Here is an 18,281-nt window from a genome sequence, read left to right as displayed (position 1 = left end):
AAAAGTAGATCTATTACAACGGAGGTTCCCAACTTCTGATCTCCACTGCCACGTGGACTGTCGGAGGGGTCAAATATTTGTTTTTTCCGCAACATTAACTGGACACGTTACACTTTCTCATTGGCTGCGTGACGTGTTACGTGAGCCGCCCGTGAAGCCAGCGCCTCGGGGACTCACCAGATGTGACGAAATTGCCCCTACTTAATAACTTAATCTACGAGACGTGACCTGGGGACGTTAACACGCCGGGATTTAGAAGGTAAGGTCGAGCCCAGGGGAAAGTTTGGTGTGCCCTCGCCCACGATTGTCATTGCACTTTCTGATTTGAGGTGGTCCCCACCTTCTCCCAGTGACTACATATAAAACAAGGTTTTTGGATAATAGAAAAGGTAATATAAATGTGAAATATTCACATTGGGAAGCTAAAAAATAAATTATTTAAAACCTATCAAATAATTAAATTCATTTTAAATATATTAAAAAATAGTATAAATATTTTTTCTAGAAAATATGAAATGCACATAATAATAAAATTGACTGAAAATGGGATTAATTTGTCGTTACAAAAATTCAAAACCCTTTAAATATAAATTTATAACGAATTAATAGAAAATTATAATATAAAGTAATGTCCATTTTAAATTAATTATACAAAAATAAATTATATTTGTTATATAATTAAAGTGTATTTTTTAAAAAATATTAATTACAATTAATATTTCAAATAAATCAAAATTTGAAAATATTAAAAGATTGTACCTCATTGTGAAGAAAAAAGAAGATTTGAATATAAAATAATGTGGAAACTTTTCAAGAACATAGATTGAAAAAAATGATTAAAGGCAACATCACATCCATGCACTACTACAATTATTATCTCTATTTTTAAATAAATCTAAGGTGGAATAAATTTACCTAATGTTTGGAAATTATGGGAAAAAAATAAGTTAGAAATTAATTTTTATTCAAACATCAGATCTGTAGAGCATTTTAATCTTTTAAATTAAGTAATTGTAAAGAGAAATTGTTCCTAATTTAAAAAATCCCAATCTATCCGATTTTCTATTTTTGATAATTAATTACAATAATCGTTGAATTCTTGAATTCCATAAAATCTTACTTTATTTACTTACCTGAAATTTGGATTTTCTCATAACCAATATTCTTATTTTTAATAAATCAAATCTCGTCCCAATTATCTAAATAGATACGGTCAGGGGTATATGCTATATCAATGTGTAAATATTATTCTATTTTAATAATAATTATTAATTTAACTATAATCAATTGATTGAAAAAAGATAATTTCTTTCCAATTCACATATTGTGGATGCTGATTCGACATAATTCACATTATTAAATGTTTTTACACGTGGAATGGATAAGAATAATTCAAAATTGCTTAATATGTCCCAAAAATAATGATGATCCAATAATATCAAAGAAGGGTGAGGTCACAGGTAAACATAACCTGTAGCGAGTGAACAGGAAATAACTCCTCCGGTGGGTCCCGCACAGTGAAGGAAATTCACTCCGTTACAGCCCAACAAAAGGAGAAGAAAACCTTCGCCTCTCGTAGGATTCAAGAACGTCCGTCTCAGTGATTATATCACTCTCCCAATAAGAAAAAAGGAAGCGAAGGAAAGAGAGTCTCTCTCTCTCTCTCTCTCTCTCTCTCACTCAGACTAAAAGCGTTTCATCTTCTCTCTCTTCTCATACCGAACCAAACCAGAACAGAAAATGGAGATTTTGGACACGGCGGCGGAAGCGTGTTTCATGGTTGACGACGACCTCCTCGACTTTACTCTTGAAGAAGGTGAAGGTGAGGAAGAAGAGGAGCCCACCATTTCCAAGAGAGCCTCCGCTTCTTCTTCCTCCTTGGAATCATCCAACCCGGCGGCGACGGCGTTTCGCCTCGATGCCCGGAGCAGTTCATTTTCTGTAAGTTTCACCCTGTTTTGTGTGTGACTGTTTGCGTTTAAAACTCGAGGGGGAAGCTTTTGGGGCTGTGACTCGGGCGAGTCTGTGGGTGTTCCCGACCTGCGTGCATTGAACCGGCCCGACTCGGGCGGGTTTGAGTTGACTCGGAGTGGGGACCCGCCGAGTAGACTCAGGGATGAGAAGGTTCGAGTCAAAGTCGCCGGCGTTGTCTTGTGTTATTCCTGAGAAAAGTCAGACTGGGGGGCATTTTGGTAATTTACCAGTGCCGGGACATTTTTTGAAAATGGACGAATTTGCCCTTACAAACCCTAGAACTGGGTGAATGAGACTCGCCGAGTGTAGTCCTGGAATGGAATTAATTATTCGGGTTAGGGGTAGTTTTGGGAATTCGAGGAATTCTTGGACGCGTCTTCGGTCCCCCCAACCCCATAAAACGCTGAATGAGCTGTAACATTTAAATGCTAAAAAGTCCTTTTCGGCGTTTGTGATAATGTGGGCATATATACCCCCACTTACTTATAATGGTGAAGCCAATCAAATTGTCTCAAATGCCCAATTTCCTACATATGAAAAGACATTTTTGTCCCCGTCAAATATATATATATTCCCCAATGTGTCCGTCCACTTGCAAGAATGCCAGTTGGAAAATTGGGCTTTGTTTGTTTTCATTTTTTTAATTTTTTCAAGAGCTAATAATAATAAAATAGACGGGTCTTCCAACACAATTTGGTTGTGTTTTAGCATGTTTAGCACAGTATATCATTTATGGGAAATTCTAATTCGGACCGATTTAATTCAACTTAAATTAATTATATGGTACAAAATTAAAAATACAATATATTTATATGATTGATTTATAATTTAAAAAAAATGACCAATATTTAATAAGTTTAAATACACTTTCTTTGTAATCGGTTGGTCAAATTTAGCTTCGGTGAGAATTTTCCATCATTTGAATACTGTCCCGCTTCATTGATATACAAAAATGAAAAGGCTTAATGCTACCAAATTTGAAAAATTAAGAGGTAAACTGCGTTTAGGGAAGGCGTCTTTTTCTAAATTCTTTGAGCCCATTTTGTTCATTCTTTTTCAGTGTTTGAACTCATATCAAGTAACTCCACTCACTATTAGTTCACTGGATTTCCGGGTTATGAGAGGAGTGATGAAACTGGAACTTAGTTCAGACAGTTGAGTATAACAAAGTTGTAATTTTTTGTTTCTGGGCGTGTCGTGGTTGATGATTTCATTGGAACTGAGTTGAAATGGGAGTTTGTTCAAATTCTGATTTGTGCTGTGGTATTGTGTTTCAGGAGTTTGTGGAGGAGGAGCTCGAATGGCTGTCGAACAAGGACGCGTTCCCGGCTGTAGAGACTTGCTTTGGCATTTTATCAGACAATCCTGAACTTATCTTGAACCAGCACAGCCCGGTGTCCGTGCTTGAGAAAAGCAGTAGCAGCAGCAACAGCAATACAAATAGCAACGGCAGTGCCGTTGCGAGCTGCTGCGACAGCTTCAAAGTCCCGACGAACTATCCGGTTCGTGCCAGGAGCAAGAGAAGAAGAAGAAGAAGGGCCGGGTTTGGTGACTTGGTGAGCCAGCATTGCTTGTGGTCCAACAAAGTCAGTGTTAAGAACAAACAAGAACCATCGTTTGCATTGCCACCTTTGCCAATGTTAGCAAACGGTGGAGCTGGTTTGGGGAGAAGGTGCTTGCACTGCCAAGCCGACAAGACCCCACAGTGGCGGGCAGGGCCTATGGGACCAAAAACACTCTGCAATGCTTGTGGGGTGAGGTACAAGTCAGGCCGGCTTCTGCCAGAGTATCGGCCTGCAAGTAGCCCAACATTCTCAAGCACGTTGCACTCGAATTCTCATAGAAAGGTGATCGAGATGAGAAAGCAGAAGCAGATACCGATGGGAGATGGAATCACGGTGAATGTGGCTTGTAAATATAGGGTAGGATAGTGGTGATTGGTGAGTAGTTAGTTCCCTACAGTGTTGCTCTCTTGATTTTTTCTTAGATCAGTTAGTTTAGGATTTAGCATTTCTTTTTCTGTCTATGAAATTTGTTTAGGGCTTGTTGTAATGGACTAGATGGTTAGTGAGGCCATATTTTCTTCCTTTTTTTTAAAAAAAAAATCAAAATCCATTAGGGAATTTTGACGTTGCCTTTGGCTGTGAATTAGAATAGACAATCTGGGAAAAATGTTTATTTCCTTTCACTTTTAAGGATTCGAAGCAAAGGAGCTATAGGAACTTAAAAATTGTGGTTTCTGGTGATATTTCAATCAACTACTTTTGTTTGTACATTGCTTGGCTAAGAGTTGCCATTGATTTAGTTGTTGATTTGTTAACTGAGTTGTCTATGTTTGATGGATCAACATTTTGTAGATCAATAATTCTCCGTTTCTGGTTTGTTCTCATGACCTTATGTACCCTTCTCTAGTTCTGTATTGTACGTCTTCTTGTGTAATTCTTAGATGGAAGGCTGTGAGTCCATTCAAGACCATTGGATTGTAAGGTGGCACGCTTATATTTCAATAGTCTATAATTGATTGCGTTGAGATTGTTTTCCTTCTCTGTCGTTGATCGAGCTGATGCACCCTATGGTGCTTTTTTGCTTAGTTGTTGATTGCAATGAGTTTCTGAAGTTGGAAGGGCAGTTGACCCCTTTGTTGATAAATGAAGAGATAAAGTTACATAGTTGCATAGATATCATGGCGGATCATTTCTCGTTGGAGCAACTACCTGTTTGATGGGAGAACGTCTCTCATTGGAGCTAGAGATATCGATCTTGTAGCTTTTTCAGTTTAATCATTTACCGTAAGTATATTCTTTAAAGCATCGCGTCAGTTGTCAGCAACGACCCTGGCCATTTCACTGCTTCTGCTTTAGCTAAACACAGGGAATCCGGCTATTTCAGTAGACGTTTCAGATCGACAAGAGGACTATGAGAACATCAATATACGCTCAAGTGCCCTTCTGGGGTCAAGGATCGACCATCACATTGCACGTCGCAACAGAGATGTTATGTCTGCACACTTTTTTCCCCCTCCTTTTCCTTTACACCGTGTTGTATGCATTGAGCAAATGCAGCTACGTTACTCCCTTGTTTCAGAATCATACACAGAGAATCAAGAATTATGATAGCATGAGCATGGCACCAATTGTTTGTACAATTGTAGGTATATTCTGTCCGAGCATCCTCCTTAGTTATTGTAATGAAAACATGAAATAACCAAAACTCAAGTGAAAACCCTAATTTGTATTCTGTGCTTTCTCCAGCAGTCATTTTCTTGTGTGTGTGTTTTTGGATTAAATACATTTTGCCCGTTCAACTATTCCTAATGTAATATTTATCATTCTACACTAACAAATGAAACACGTATACCACCTACAATAAATATTTGAACAGTGTTGTCCTTATAATTTAAGTTTAATTAATTTTTTAATTAAAAAATATATTTTAATTGTAATAAGGTAAAATATAATTAGCAAGTTAAATAATTTAAATTCGATCACATTTTATAAGCTCAAAGTTAAGTAATGAATGAGTACGATAAACACGCATTAAAATTCATATAAAAGATTTTATTAATTTGCTAATAATATTAAGTTGTTAAATATTAAAATTTCATATCCGTTTTTCAAAAATGTTTTCTTTAAAAAAAATATGAAAATATATGTATTCATTTTTTTTCTAAAATATTTAATTTTTAGTTAAGCATATAAATTGTCGATTTTCTTTTTCAAAAGTAAATATGAGTTAGGATATATTATATTGTTATGAATCTATATTCTTCACTTAATAAAATAGATCTATTATATATATATATATATATATATATTAACTTCTACACTTTCAATTACATTCATCACTTATTAAAAAAAATCTAGTTAAAAAATTATTTGATGATAATCTAATGTGTAAAAATCTAAAACATCACTACAAAAAATAAAATTTTCCGCCACAATAGCTAAAGAAGAAAATCGTGACAAATACAAATCAACCATGGCTTCACAATGGTCATTAGCCATTGTTTCTGTAGGCGTGACCAAAATATTAGTCACGGGCCAGACCATAGCAAATGTTTTGATTATCAATGATCAATTTAAGGTGACCCTATTACAAATTATTAATTTGTTATCATTCAAATGGGTCTTTATAACCCCTCTTCGTTTTTTGGGCTCTACACCGTAAGCTTCGTCCAACGAGCCTCTTCTTGGACCTCCATCAGGTAGGTGCTTTCTTACAATTTTATTTCAAAAAATAAATCTTGCCAAACTTGACTACGCTTATTACAATTTAGATAAAATATCCCAATCAAAAGTCAGGAGGGAGATAGAAACTATTTTATTCCTAAAACCTAACATGATCTTAAAACCGTACCACACAAGACTTTGGACTTTGTGATCATCCCTATTGTTTATTCAATAAACATTAATTAATATATAGTTATATTAAATATAAACATGCTCCAACAAATACATCCAATGCATTTATACTATAATATCCAATATCATAAAATAATTATATGCAAAAAATATATATTAATAATGTAATTAAAAAATGAATACCAAGAACCATACATTCAATGTAGAAAATATTTCCTTCAAATATTTATGCATATATATATACATATGCATACACTTTATGTAACATGAATTAATTTGAAAATAGAAGATAAGATATTATTATAAAAATTGAATAAAAAATATTATTATATTAATTGAATAAGAAAGTTGAGAAAAAATTTTTGGCCTAATATGTTGGGCTAATGGAATTCTGAGGTGGTTGTAACCAAACCTAATGCTACCTATTCACAACTTTCATCAATGTAAAGTCATTTTAAATAAATTCATAAGCTGTATATATATTGATGCAGCCCTCACAAAATTAATGTTTTATTAATTATTATTATTATTATTATCATAATACATACCTTATGCAAAGAATAATATGCTTTTTACATATGCATGTAATATATATTACTTAGATATATAACTTAATATATATCAAATACAATTTAAATAAAATATTAATTTAACTCTTTATTATATATATATATTTTTTTTGAGTAAATCGATTATAATATCCTCGCAAATTTAATTAAATATAAAAATATGTCTATTCGTCATAGTTAAAAATGACAAATATGGTGAATACTAATATATATATTAACTATAATTGTGCAATGGTTATTAATTGTTTGATTGAAGTAGAAAGTAGTCATGCATTAATTTTGTTTGATTGAAGTAGAAAGTATTAATCGATTGTGGTTAAAATTTAATTTTTTGGATTAATTTTATTTGATCGGGAATATAAAATACTTATATATTTACCATCATTTTTAATGTATTGACGTAGTACAATGCACAGAGAATAATGACATTTGAATTTCTAGCCCTATAATAATCGAATATTTTTTTCTTTTTGAATAAATCGACTACAATCAGATCATCAATTCAATCAAATATTTATAAATAATAAATAATTACAATAAAAGTAAACTACCACTGCTATTAAAACATAACAATACATTATACAGTTATAGGATCTCTTATTGACTTATAACTCTTCGTTTAAATTAATATATTCCTGAGAAATTCTAATTAATTTTTTTTATCAAAAAATATAAAAAATGATAATATACGTACTAATTACGATTGATACTTTCGAATATAGACAATAATTTTAAGATGCTTTTAAAAATTGAAAAAACCAAAATAAATTTTTATGATTTTTGGTATATTTTCTTCAATATATAATACTCTATATATGGCATTTAAATTAGCATTAATATTAAAAATAAAATTGTTTAATATTATTAATTAATTGGAGAGACATGTTGATGAAAATGCACAATGTTTGCACATGCAGCAATTTCGTAGCAATGACTAAGTAATGTCTCATCATAGCAACGAGGGGGAAATGAAAAAAGGACATGACTGTCGATTCATGTACAAGGATTCGTCGACAATGGGATTATTTGATTAGGAAATCCAATTTATAAACTCAAATCATTAAACGTTTGAAGCTATTTGTTCTATGCATAAATTGGTAATTTTATTTGATGTTTTCATGTTGGAACTTTTTTTTTTTGAAGGGATGAATTATTATTAAATAAAATAATGTGATTATAATTATTTATGCTAACTATCAATATTTAATAAAAAAATTATAAAAATCATACCCTGATCAACTATATAAAATAAATGAAATCTAAATAATACATACTAGGGTAAAATAAACTTTGCCCCTCTAAATTATTTTTGATGTAACATTTACTTTCTTAAACTAACAAATGTAACGTTTACCCCCTGAAATTCAATTTTGGACGAAATTGCTTTTATATTATATATATACATATATGTATATTTAGTGCAATGATCTTCTTTTAACAATTTTTTATTTTAAGTTTAATTAAAATTTTCTTAATTGAAAATATATTATTTGAATTATAAAAAAAAATTCCAAGAAGTTTTCATTAATTTTTTTATAAAATTAAGTAATTAATTAGTTATTCTTTTAAATAAAATAAGTAATTACATATCGATTTTTTGAATGTATTTTCTTTAAAAATATAATAAAATATATATTTTTTTCTCGAACTTTTGATAATTAACAATATATATATATATATATATTTATCAATTTTTTAAAAAGCATATATGGGTTGTCGGTTATATAATTCTATTTACTGTATATCTACTCTATATATATATATATCTTATACTATTTTTAATTGAAATTATTTATTTATTAAAAAATTAATTAGAAAATAATTTGATAATAATTTCATGTACAAAATACTAAAATATAATAAAATTAATACAGTTGTCAAGACATGAGGGCCATTTTCTTCCAACTAAGAGGATAAGTATTACATTTATTAAGAGCAAATATTACATCAAGAATAACTCCGGGAGGGGGAGGGAGCGTATGTTACAACTTTTTTATAATCTGTTTAAAATTTTAAAAACGAAAAATACAGTAAGGGTAAAGTTGGCAATTCTAGCCCTCATCTTAAAATTACATAATTTCACAAAACATCATAGGGATATCGATAACTTATCAAAAAAATAAGATGCATTTATAATTATATCAAACCTTAAAAGAGCTTATTATAATTTACCCTATTTATAATATAGTCACATAAACTTATAATTCACTTGAAAAAGGATTTATTTGAACTATTATTTATCTTATCAACTAATGATAAAAATTTGATAATAAAATGAACTCAACCATATTATTAATTTGTACAAAATTTGAATTATTATTGGCCTATGTAGTTCTATTCTAAGCAAACTTTTTCCTTTACAAGCAAGAATAGTACTTTTCTTGGGGAATTACAAAGTATTATTATTAATTTCATCCTTCCTATAATTATGTAAAAGACTTAAAGATAACTACAAATTTAGGTAAAAGTGGCTTTAGGTCTTTACAGAGACAGGTTGGGCCACTTAGCTTTATCCACCACTATTCTATAGTTTCTTTTTCCAACCTTTTTATCACCTTTTCAAAAGGATTACATATATATAATAATTTTTATGAGGTTTAGTATAATTAATTTAAATTATTATAATTTAAAAAATTTCATTTAGAACTCTTGAGGTTTTGCTTCCTTATAATAAATAAGTTTCTTAATTAGTCAAGATTCATTTAATTTATTTGTATTAACAAAATAACTGAAAGAAAATTAATATTTATTTTTTATTGGCTTATTACTGACATACTGTAGGTCAAACAAATTTTTTGTGACTAAACCACCTTTGTAACGGTGAAAATATACCTCCTCACATATATTAAAGTATGAAGATGTATAAGGATGATCTGGTCATAACAAAATTTATTTGACTTGATTACTAATAAGTCAATCGCCGATAAATATGAATTTTTGTCCAGCTTTTTCTGTTAATATTATCGAATTCGATGAATTTTTTATTAATAGAGGAATTTATATGTTGACAGAAGCAAACCTTAAGAGTACTAGATGTAATTTTTCAAATCACATATTATTACATTAAATCTTAGCCGAGGAGAATTAATTAATCCTAATTTTATATGATTAATTATTTTTGTCTATATAAAGTAGTGCAGGTAATTATGTGAAAGGGATCGTATCTTCTCATAAAATAGGATGTGAAATGGAACTACTTGTAATATACGATATATGAAATTGTTTAGACTTAATTATATTTTGTCATTGAAATTATGATTGTTTTTACATTTTGGTATTTAAATTTTCTTTAATGTCAACTTATCATTCAACTTTTACAAAATTTTATACTTTTTCATTTATAATTATTTTTCAACAAGTTTTTTTGTCGAAAAAAGTTCACATGCAGTGCACATATAATGTTCAAGAGTTATGTAATGTGATATTTTTCACATATGCACAGCATGTGATGTTTTTCAGATAAAAATATCAATAAAAAGACTCATATACGGCAAAGTGCAAATTTTGCAAAGTTGACATGGTAAGTCAACCAAAAAAAAAAAAAATTTTGATGACGAAGTGTAAAAAACAAGCATAGTTTTGGATAGTAAAATACAATTTACACCAATTTTGTATTTAAATATAAAGAATCCTTTTTGTGTTGGACTCGACTTTTGAATAGTAGTTATAATTCAAATAGGATATTTCACAGCAGCGGCCGATGGGGGCCTTTTGTGTACGCGTTTGAGAAGAACTACTCTATTGAGGAAAAATTGCAATTCAAATCCCACAACTTACATCGTTTGCGATTTGGGTCCTATTAGTTTATGATACAACACATTTAGTTTCATAAATTCTGAAAAAATTGCAATTTAAACCCTATTGGCATTTCCCATTACATTTTTTATAGAAGGAGCACGCGCATGATCCATTAAAAAGCACGTGCTCCTTCTATCAAGAATTGTATGAAAAATATCAATGGGATGTAAACTGTAAGTTTTTTGAGATTGAGACTAAATATGCTAAATTGTAAAATAATGAGGACCAAAATCACAAACGATGTAAGATGTGAGATATACAGTGCAATTCACCCGCTCTGCCGATTATGTTCCCCTATTTTTGTTTTTTTTTCATTACGAGCAAAATTATGGATGTAAAATTGACGTTTTCGTGAATTAGTTTTTCCGATCGATCCCTTGATGTTAGATTTTGAATTTTATAATATTTAATTATGGGTTTAAATAGAAATAACTATGCGTTTATATGCATATTCATTTCAGGGTCAATATTTCTAATAGGGAAATTTGATTTTTCACCAAAATCGTTGTCTAGAATGTCCTCTTATTTCATTTCAAAGAAAAAAAATATATATCAATTCGAAATTAACTTTTTCACTGATTATTATACTTACTTGACAGAGTCAATGAATAATAACAGGCCCATGGTCTAGGTTGGCGATTTCTATTACTTTCGAAGGGCGCCCACCTAAGGACGGCCCAAGTGGTCGAGCTTACGTCATAATTGGTGATAGTGGAGCCTGAGTTCGAGCGGCCCTTTTGAAAAAAAAAACTTCTTCCCGAATTATTATTTATATATGTTAATTATTAAATTCAAAATATTTAATTATGTCCTTAAAATATATAAAAAAAAATTATATGCATATTCAGCTCATGATCAATATTTGTAACCGCTACAAGAAAATAGGATATTACTACCTAAAATATTAAGTGATAATTTCATAGTTATCACTAAAAAATATATATTAAGTGACAAAAATTGTGTATAAAGTTGTCACTAAATACAATTAGTGTCACATCTATTGTGACAACTCAGTGACAACACAATATAATTAATGACAACTTTTATTTGTAGTTCCTATGTCGTCACTATAAGTCACTAATTGTATTCATTGATAATTTTGTGCATGTTGGTTTGTCACTAATTCATACTAATAACAATTTTTAAAAAATAATAGTAATTATTCAAATCATGAAATTTATTATTGTAACAAAATAAATATTCTTATCATTAAATATATATAATTAATAATAATATTAAAATTGTTACTTATTTTTTTTTGTCATTAATTTTTTTATTTTTTTTTGCAGTGGGAGCGGGGGCTTTTTTTGGTTCATATTCGAGAAGGATCACATCGTTGGTTGTGCTTCTCCTTAATTTTTTAGTCAAGAAAAAAAAATTACGGATGTAAATTTGACTTTTCGATCGGTCCCCTAATAATTATTTTTTGAAATATAGGGTTTCTAGTTATTTTTTTATTATTATTTGAAGCGATGAACTATTATTAATTCAAATAACTTAATTATAATCATTTCTGTCAAATATCAATGCCTAACAAATATAATTACAACAATCGTCCTGATCAACAATATCAAATAAATAAAATCTCGATAACACCTACTATTATAGTAGACAACATCTCACACATGTAGTGAGATTCAAACTCATAACCTCCAAAGTAATGGAGCCTCAACTTCACTAATTGAATCAGACGTCGCTGTCGAAATTTAGGGTTTCTAGATATGGCTTCAAAATATAATTACATGTTTTTATGCATATTCAGAGATCAGGGTCAAAATTTTTAAAACTGAATCAGTCAATGGAGAAGAAATGAAATGACTTTAGCTGTTTTCTAATCTATGCCATAAAGATTAATTAAAGAAGAGTTGGATAACTATATATAGTCTGAAATAATTCAATAAGAATTAGGCAAGACCTTTGAACTAGACATATTAGGCCTCATCAGCTCCAATTAATTGAAAATAATACATCAGATTTATCTTTTAGGCAATTGATATTTACATGGTATAATAACAATTTTTTTTTTATAATTTACATTTAGCAAAGAATTTATTGAAAAAAATATTTATTTGGTCTGTAATTTTAGCATTGAATTTTCGTTGTTGTTGTTTTTATTAGAGATTTTAGTAAAAAAAAATTATTATAAGTAAAATCTTGGAGAGGACATTTTTTAATTTTTTGTCAAAGCTAGTTACGGAGTTTTGCAACATTAAAAATTATAGCAAGGAAAAAGCTATTTTTTTAATATTAATTTTGAAATCGCAAAAATTTAAAATTCTTATCACGACTAAATTCATTGCTAATTATCGACAAATTTATAATATTTTTGGCTATTGACATAATTTCTTGTTTGGAAAATTTCATCTAAATCAAAATCAAAGTATCCCATAAAATTTCATTTGAATCAAACCAAAAATAATGTTTTTCCCTAATTTATGTGTGGAAATTAAATGATCAAATACATTACATCACAATGTATCGACATATAATCATTAATAAATAATTTATTATTACAAATTATTATCAATATTAATTATTATAAATAGTAGCATTGGTAGAACTCGACTTCACAATTTCGAATCTTAAGGGGTCAACCCTCTTGATCGAAACAGAAGTCATGATTGGCTTAATTATTAAGATTAAGATCTAATATTAAACAAAGACTACTTAGTTTATATTAAATTTATTGACCTGATTCGAGTTAAATTAGGGTTTTATCCTTGTTAATCATCAAGAAAAAAAAATAATAAAGCAGATTTATTCTTGCCTGATTATTGTAGTTAAAAATGAAAAAATGTGGAAAATCTTAATTACAGTTTTTGATTTTTATTTTTGCAAACAAGGCTGAAACATGAATCATAGCTGAAATTATAATAAATGTTTTGGGGGTGAATAATAATTTACCCCATTGTGATATTGAAAATGAGCATATTACCCCCCTATGAAAAAAATATAGCAATTTACTCCACTGTATTTTTTAAAATGAAGCAATTTATCTCCTTATACAGAGAGGTAAATTTTGAAAAACATAGGGAGGTAAATTGTTGTATTTTAAAAAATATAGGGAGGTAAATCGCTTTTTATTTTTTCATAAGGGGGTAATTTGCCCATTTGTGATATCACAAGGGGGTTGCTTGCATTTTTCCCAATGTTTTGACTATAGTTAACACCGTGGTAAATATTAATTAATCTTGGTCAAAACTTGTCTTTTTGTAAGGTGTGAGTCCAGTTTGATGTTAGATTCAAATTCACAAACACCTCGTGTCCTTTGCAAAACTACAAATACGTATGCCCTTTGAGGAGGTGTTAGTGTAATGTGCCTCGAGAGTGTTTGTGTAAACTTTGCCACTGAGTAGGGGGTGTATTTATAGCTACAACTAACCTCAATTGATATACTTATAATTTTTGCAAAAGATAAGGGGCGTTTATATATTTGGACCTAACTTCCGGGATTGTTAATGTGATTTAGAGTGTGTTTGCAAAAATTTATGTTTTAGAGAAATGACTTTTGCAGAATCAGAATTTGATAGTATTTGGGGGGAAAAAAAGTGAAAAGCAGGTAAAAATTAAATTGGATAGTGTTTAATTGTCCTCGTATATTGAAAAGGATATTATATTTGCTTAATATTTTCACTTATCTTTCGTCAATAATAATTATTTTTTTCAAAAAATCGTAAATTTTATTTCAATTAGTATATACCATATTTAATTGTTTATTCCGAAAACAAGCTTAATGATTCAGTTTATTTAATTGTTTATTTCAATTAGTTTATTTTATATTTCTAATAAAAGAACTGAATGTTTGATTCAATAATACTTCCATTGAGTGATATAATTATTCATTCATATACTGGATGATTGCCAAAAAAAATTATTAATTAATCATAATAATTTAATTTATATTTTTCTACGATACAGGAATAATATAAAATAATATCTAAATTAATTTCATATGAAAATTCTAAAATATTAAATATGTGAAAGTGTAAATTTTATTTTTGTCAAATTATTCATAAATTATTTGAGAATTCTTTATATCAACTTTAGACGTGCAATTCTGAAAATAAGTTAAAAGGGATAAATTTGAATTAAGATAAGTGTTTTTCTTAGCAGTTCTAAAAGCAAAAATTGACTTCCGAAAAACCTTAAAAATATTATTTTTAGATAAAAAAATCAACAAATATCCATACATATATTTATGCATACATACATAAGTATTTTTGTTCTCTGTACTTTTATAATATATTCTTTTAATCATTAGAGCCACTCATGATCTTGAGGGGATATGGAAGCATAAAACAATGTCTTTCTCCTCACGTCTCAATAAATTAGCCAGTTGTCGTATCACGTTATTTTTGTGTGTATATAATAAATAATTATTTATAATTTTTAATATATTATAAATAAAACATACGTAAATCAATATATTACATTAAAAAAAGAGAAATAAAAGAAACTTATTTTATCAATTAACATAAAAATTGAAAAGTTGATTAAATTCATTATCTTATCAGTTGAAAGACAATTTTTACTTCACAAAAAAATTGATACAACAATATCATTAACAGTTATTTATTAATGTAGAGAATCTTTATTTTTTATATTAATATAAATCACGATTGGTTCTCGAATTTATCCCACCAAAAACAAAAAAAAAAATAAAATTAATAACAATGATTAATTAATTAATTAAAATTGACTAATTAATGCACTAATCCGTGGGTTGACAGTGTGGTCAACCTTTCCGGCACCCCAACTCAAATGCTTAATTAAATAATAACTATAGTTGGCTCTTCTAATAACTTGTTTATTCCCACCTACCATGTGAATTTAATTTAATTTATTCCAAATATTTAATTGATTCAATGTTTAAATTATCCCTATGAATATTAAATAAAGATATATAAATAATTTTTTATCGGGTAGTGTTACATTTACGCGGTGAAAGCGACTATAGTCATAGCTGAACGAGGAATTCTGAATTTTTTTTTTTATATATTTGATTTAAAATTATATATTTAACTTGATTTTGTGGTTGAATTGAATCTGATGTGATTTAAATTTAAAAATACCACGAATTAAATGAGTTCAAATAAATCGTGGCTAAAAATTACGGCGAATATTGCTTTTCGTGGTAACATTTTAAATTTTTGCTTTGATTTTGTTTAACTGTGGTTAATAGTATTGATTTACTACGATTTTTAAGTTGTGATAATTTATAATGTAACTAAAATTCAAATTTGTTGATATTAACAAAAAAGACCAGATAAAAATTCATATTGATTTCCAATTGACTTTTTATTGATTTATTATAGCTCAAATACTTTTCCCACAATTTTATTGTGATTACAAAGTAGAAGTTATTACAACCATACCTCTAATGACCAAGTCTTAATATGTTATTACTCCCCTATCGCTATTCTTCATTGCACTTTAGTCCCTCATCTTTTAATGTCCCGTAATACGACCCCATCAATCAAATACATCACATTGAAGTCCCTAATGATTAAATCAGAATTGATTGACCAATCTCATAACAAGTGGTAGAATCAGAAAAAAAAAAAAAAAAAAAAGGCCAGATTCCTTCACCAGTATTTCACAAAACGTCATTATATCATTGTTACGCCCCAAAGAATATAATATATAATTATGGGAGAATTAAATTATGGTTGAAATATGAATATATTAAAAGTGTAAGGGACTGAATTGAAATTTTATAGAGTATTTGGGATTAAATTATATATAATTTTAGAACATTAGGGGAATAGATTGGATTCTTATAAAGTTTTAGTGTTGACTTATAAAAATTTAGAAGTTTGAGGACCAAATTGTAAATTCTTATGGGTTAATCATAAACTATATATATATTTAAAAGTTCAGATTGTCTAGTTATTTAGAAGATACGTATTTCGATAGAAATGAAATATTAAGAGGTTGGTAGAAAATGTACAAATACTATTCCATATCGTATTTAGAAATTACAACATTCTTGATATATTGATTATATGCATTTAACTCATTATAGGACACAGAGATTAAAAAGAGGGCTGAACAATTTTTTATCTATTAATTAAATCATGGTAAGATTGATGTAAGTAAATAATTAGCGAAATTTATATATATATTTATATTCTTTCCATTTGATAGGGTTAATTATATTTTACCAACCAAACTATGACCGGTTTTACACTTTGACATCTAAACTTTATTTTGTGTCAACTTACTTTATAATTTTGCACTTTGCCATTTATAACTGTTTTTCAGTCAAGTTTTTTGTCAAAAAAATCATATGTAATACACATGTGATATTTAGGCGTTACGTAATGTGGTATTTTTCACATATGCACAATATGAGATGTTTTTTTTGTAGCAAAATCAACAAAAAAAAAAAAAGATCATATATTGCAAATTAAGTGCAAATTTCACAAAGTGGAGATGATGAGTTAACAAAAAAAAAATATTTTGATGGCAAAGTGTAAAAACGGGCATAATTTAGATGTCAGAATATAATTTACTCCTTTTGATATTACCTTTATGCGAGTCTATGATTTGTGCTAGAATTGATCTATTTGAATCATATCAGTGATTGATAATTTGATTTGATTGGTTATATTGTGAAGTGAAATAAGAAATGCACTAATATTCCATTTGTTGAACGATGTGTTGAGTGCTTGCAAATAAATATGTGTTGATATGTGGTTTTATGTGGTTAGTTGCTTACAAGAACGATGACATATGTAAATGATGGAGTGATAACAACTGAATATAATTATTATGTGATTACCAAAGATGATCTTGAATAGCCTGTGCCACAAAATAAGATGAAAAGAGCTACGACACAGATAAAAAGAGTTGCGATGCGAAATAAAGAGCTTTGATGCTAAACGAAAAGAGCTATGATGCAAAATGAGGTTGATGAGTCTGTATGACATGTCAAGAGAATTTACTTAAACATTAAGTGATGAATAGCGATGTTGAGTTGATGGAGAAAATACTATATCACCTTTTTGGTAAGCAGACTGGAAAAAGAGAGTTTGATTGATTGTCGTGTTATGAGATGATTACGTTATAAGCAAAGTTATTTGTGTTGGAATCAAATTGATTTTATATTATTTATATATTGCTAGGTTTTCCTGGTCTGAAACTATATTTGATGTACATATATAGGTGGTGTCAGTTGTTTACCTATTGAGTTGCAGGATCATTCCTCTATTTATATTTTCAGGAGTTGATCTTGCATACCTACTGAGGGCTAGGTCCAACTTATGTATTTCAGTCAAATCGGGCCAACATGCAGTTTTCTCCTCATCTGTGAGTAAAAATAGAAATCACATCTTAGAAATGTATAAATACGAATTTAAAATGTGGTTGGCTTGTGAATTAATTATAATAGTTTTATTTTGTGGTATTTGATATGTGTTTATACATATATAATCTTATGGACGAAAAGTTAATTGTGTTTGTTGTGATGAGAGATTACGTATATATATTACATAGGGACTGGATTATGTGTGTGTGTGTATAAACATAACTCATATTAAGTGTAATATTTAATTAAGATACAGTTGTAGTAACGTTA

At 29.0% G+C, this 18,281-nt stretch overlaps 1 protein-coding gene across 1 annotated transcript; it reads left to right on the top strand.

Annotated features, from left to right (window-relative positions):
• LOC105158631 (GATA transcription factor 1-like) lies at positions 1,480-4,249 on the top strand. The gene is made up of 2 exons (XM_011075443.2): positions 1,480-1,941; positions 3,252-4,249. The coding sequence occupies exons 1-2, from the start codon at positions 1,741-1,743 to the stop codon at positions 3,903-3,905; spliced, it is 855 nt and encodes a 284-aa protein (XP_011073745.1). The 5' UTR covers positions 1,480-1,740; the 3' UTR covers positions 3,906-4,249.

The sequence above is a fragment of the Sesamum indicum genome, linkage group LG3, assembly GCF_000512975.1.
Source record: "Sesamum indicum cultivar Zhongzhi No. 13 linkage group LG3, S_indicum_v1.0, whole genome shotgun sequence".
In the NCBI taxonomy this organism is placed as follows: Eukaryota; Viridiplantae; Streptophyta; class Magnoliopsida; order Lamiales; family Pedaliaceae; genus Sesamum; species Sesamum indicum.
This window is presented reverse-complemented; position numbering and strand designations above follow the sequence as displayed.

Bases quoted from the DNA above. Each gene is read 5' to 3' on its own strand.
- LOC105158631 (XM_011075443.2), top strand. From the start codon at position 1,741: ATGGAGATTTTGGACACGGCGGCGGAAGCGTGTTTCATGGTTGACGAC. The intron at 1,942-3,251 runs GTAAGTTTCACC...ATTGTGTTTCAG, and splicing joins CCCGGAGCAGTTCATTTTCT to GAGTTTGTGGAGGAGGAGCT.